Below are 3456 nucleotides of genomic sequence, written 5' to 3' on the forward strand. Positions count from 1 at the left end.
CCTATGCTATTTGGGATGGAACCAGTTAGGGCGTTAGTGCCAAGATCCAGATTCACTAAGTTCACAAGGCGACCTAGTTCTCGAGGGATGTGTCCAGAAAGTTGGTTGATGAAAATGTACAACGCTGTGAGTTTGGTCAAATTTCCTATGCTATTTGGAATGGAACCAGTTAGGGTGTTAGTGCCAAGATCCAGATTCACTAAGTTCACAAGGCGACCTAGTTCTCGAGGGATGTGTCCAGAAAGTTGGTTGATGAAAATGTACAACGCGGTGAGTTTGGTCAAATTTTCTATGCTATTTGGGATGGAACCTGAGAGTATGTTGTCACCAAGATCCAGGTACTCTAAGTTCGAAAGGTAATCTATTTTTTGTGGAATTAACCCGGAAAGTTTGTTTCTCGCTAGAATTAACACAGTGAGATTGGTCAAATTATGTAAATTTCGTGGAATGGAACCCGACAGTGTGTTGATGCCAAGTTGCAGGTCCTTTAAGTTCAGAAGATAACCTAGTTCTCGTGGAATTTGTCTAGAAAGTTGGTTACCGTAAAGGTACAAGCTAGTGAGTTCGGTCAAACCACCTATGCTGCTTGGTATTTTACCAAAAAGATCATTACTGGACAAATCTAATGCAACTAAGTGCTTCATGTGTCCTATCTCACAAGGGATATGACCAACCAAGTGATTGTTTGACAAGTTGAGGGTGACAAGACTACTCAAGTTGCCTATCTGACTTAGTATTTCACCGGAGAGTTCATTTTCGTGAAGCATTAAGGAATGCAATTTTGTGAGATTTCCTAGACCTAGTGGGATTGAGCCTCTTATCTGGTTGCCTTGCAGAAGGAAGAGCATGGAGCTCGCCAAGGATCTCGATACTAGGAGGAATGCTCCCAGCAAGGAGGTTGTGTGAGAGGTCGAGGCGTGTCAAGGTCCTCAAGGCCGAGAAGTTGAGGGACTCCAGAGCCCCTCTTAGCCGCATCCCCCGCAGAGAGATGCCTTTGATCACTAGCCGGTGCCAGTGCACACCGGTACCGCAGGTGATGCCACGCCAATTGCAGGGCGTCGACGTGTTGCCCCAAGAGTGCAGTGCTCTTTGGCTTTGGTTGTCAAGGCTGGCTTTCCAGTCGAGGAGCGCTCTTGCTTGTCCTCCGAGCACCGGTGCATCCGATGCAAGCGCGATGGAGGTGGCCATCATCATCATCATCATCATCAGTATGGTGATGGTGAGAGAGGCTAGCATTTTGGGTGGTGGATCCATCTTCATGACTAGTTAGCTAGGCTGGATGGAATTGGCTGTGGTTTTTATTCTTCTGAGAAGTATTGGCAGCACATTAAATAGTCGAGCACACATCTGTCAAAGAAGAGAATAACCGTGGGCACGGAAGTCTGCGAAACATGCCATGGTTGATGGGGAGTAGGCATGAGAGTTACGGTCAGCTCCAGCTATGGGTCAAGTCGTCATTCGTGTCGGAGCCATGTGCATACTGATTTGCGGATGGCTGTGTTGCATGTCTCACACGGTACGTAGCTTCCAAACATTGGATGTATACGTAGACCAAACCAGGCAGCAGAACGAGTGTTGTCGCTCTTGTTGCTTAACCCAGAGAACGGAAAACTATAAATTGTACTAGGGACTTTGAAGCATGTCCCTCTGTCTCATGTACTCGGTCAAGTGTATGATGCAGTTGAACAAGACTATGAATCATTCAAGATTAAAATAATGTCTGTACAAGATTTGCAGTCCGTCAGTAACCCATTTTCTGCGGATATATGCCAGCCTTCCCGATTTTCACTCCCGGAGAAGTAACCCATTTTTCTCATTCCTTGACCGCACTAATACTAATGTACATATATAGGCAGGAAGCAGTAATGTGCTAATATCATCTCACAGTATATGTTGCTCACAGTTTATTGGTTTCATAAACAGCCTTACCCGTTGGTAATTTTACTAAGTACTCTACTTTATTACACAAAAATATGATGGCGTGTCTAAAATTACGTAAGTGTGTTCATGAAGCGGAATAGTACAGATGTTTTTTCGCGCGCAACGACCATGAAGTCATGAACACAACCACGCGATCAACGATTTCACTAAATAGCCGACCACACCTCTGTCCATGTCCGTCTGTACCGTATGCAGACCGTATGAGAGTCCGCAGAACCTGCCGTGCCTGACGGAGAGTATTATACATGAGAGTTACGGCCAGCTCCAGCTAGCGGTCAAGTCATTCGTGTTGGAGCTATTCATGTGCATACCGATCTGTGGATGGCTGTGTTGCACCTCTCAAACGGCAATGCTGTACGTAGATTATTCAAACACTTTTGATTTGCTGGCATATCCAAAATACCTGACAGAAACTAAAAGCTAGATTAATTTGCTGCAGGTGTACTACACATGCTGCTGCCAAGTGCTTAGCATTACAGAGACGATTTAACGGAAAAGGGTCAAAACTCAGAAACGCCGAAAATTAGGGATAAAACAGATTAGTGGGACTGAACTAAGGGCAGAAATGTGAAAGTTCCTAAATCCAAAATGCCCAACAAAGAGTGCACCCCCACCAATTACTGAACATATCCGTGCTATGGTCGTACTTAAAATAATACTAGCATGAATCTCTCAGTCTTTGGAAAAGAAAATAACTGAACATTAATTTGAACCATTCTGGATGGTGTGCCTTCGGTGAAGTTCAGTATTAATTCATCCTTCAGTTCAGTTCATGGGAGGTACTCTCTCTGTAAAGAAATATAAGACTATTTAGATCTTATATTTCTTTACAAAAGGAGTACATGATTATGTAGTACCTTGTCTGGAATGGTTCATTTAATTTTTAATCATACAAAAACTAGCTATATAGAAACCTAGCAACACACCGCTGCTGACCTATATACTTGTACCTCAGGATTGTCACATGGCTTTCTATTGCCATTTTATAGGTACAAGAAGATAGAGACATGCACATCTCTCCCGGATGTGAACAGTGAAGAAGAGCACTTGCTGTCTCTCCAAGAATGACCCAAGGTCCAGTATCAGGCCTCACCGCCGAGAAGTTCCACGAGGATAACAACGTTGTGGATAGAGAGAGAGCAGAGTACTATCCCGCCGCTGCCCAAGGGGCGATACAGGAACATGATGGACATGATGCCTGCAGGATCTGCCCCTGACGCCCTCGGTGTCATCTTCTTTTTTTAGAAAAGGAGGAGGACCCTCGGCCTCTGCATCTAGGCGATGCATACGGCCACTTTATTAATTATTCTCATAAGACCTTACAAAGTGATACAACAGTAAGACTAAAGCCCTCGGTGTCATCTACGAGCGGTGGTTCATCGGAACGTACCATGACTGGTGTAAGGCTTTCTCGACGTATCCCTGGGCGTATTACCTCGTCCACTCTGATAAAGTGTTCAGCTTTTATCGGTGTATTCGCTTTCTGAACGTATACTTTTATCTGGATATGTAAAG

The 3456-nt window shown here is 44.5% G+C and overlaps 2 protein-coding genes across 2 annotated transcripts in view; both read right to left on the reverse strand.

Annotated features, from left to right (window-relative positions):
- The window catches only part of LOC123166613 (probable leucine-rich repeat receptor-like protein kinase At1g35710), a 4756-nt gene extending 4112 nt beyond the window's left edge, over window positions 1-644 (reverse strand). Inside the window, exon 1 of the mRNA XM_044584422.1 lies at window positions 599-644. Coding sequence (XP_044440357.1) covers window positions 599-644 — 46 coding nt within the window. The remainder of the gene's footprint in view (window positions 1-598) is intronic.
- LOC123170444 (receptor kinase-like protein Xa21) lies at window positions 569-1144 on the reverse strand (the record flags this gene model as incomplete). The annotated part of the gene is given in 1 exon segment (XM_044588307.1): window positions 569-1144. A coding segment is annotated over 1 exon segment (394 nt), but the record flags the coding sequence as incomplete, so codon positions are not given.
- Between the last annotated feature and the right edge of the window lie 2312 nt (window positions 1145-3456).

This window comes from Triticum aestivum, chromosome 7D (genome assembly GCF_018294505.1).
Source record: "Triticum aestivum cultivar Chinese Spring chromosome 7D, IWGSC CS RefSeq v2.1, whole genome shotgun sequence".
NCBI lineage: Eukaryota > Viridiplantae > Streptophyta > Magnoliopsida > Poales > Poaceae > Triticum > Triticum aestivum.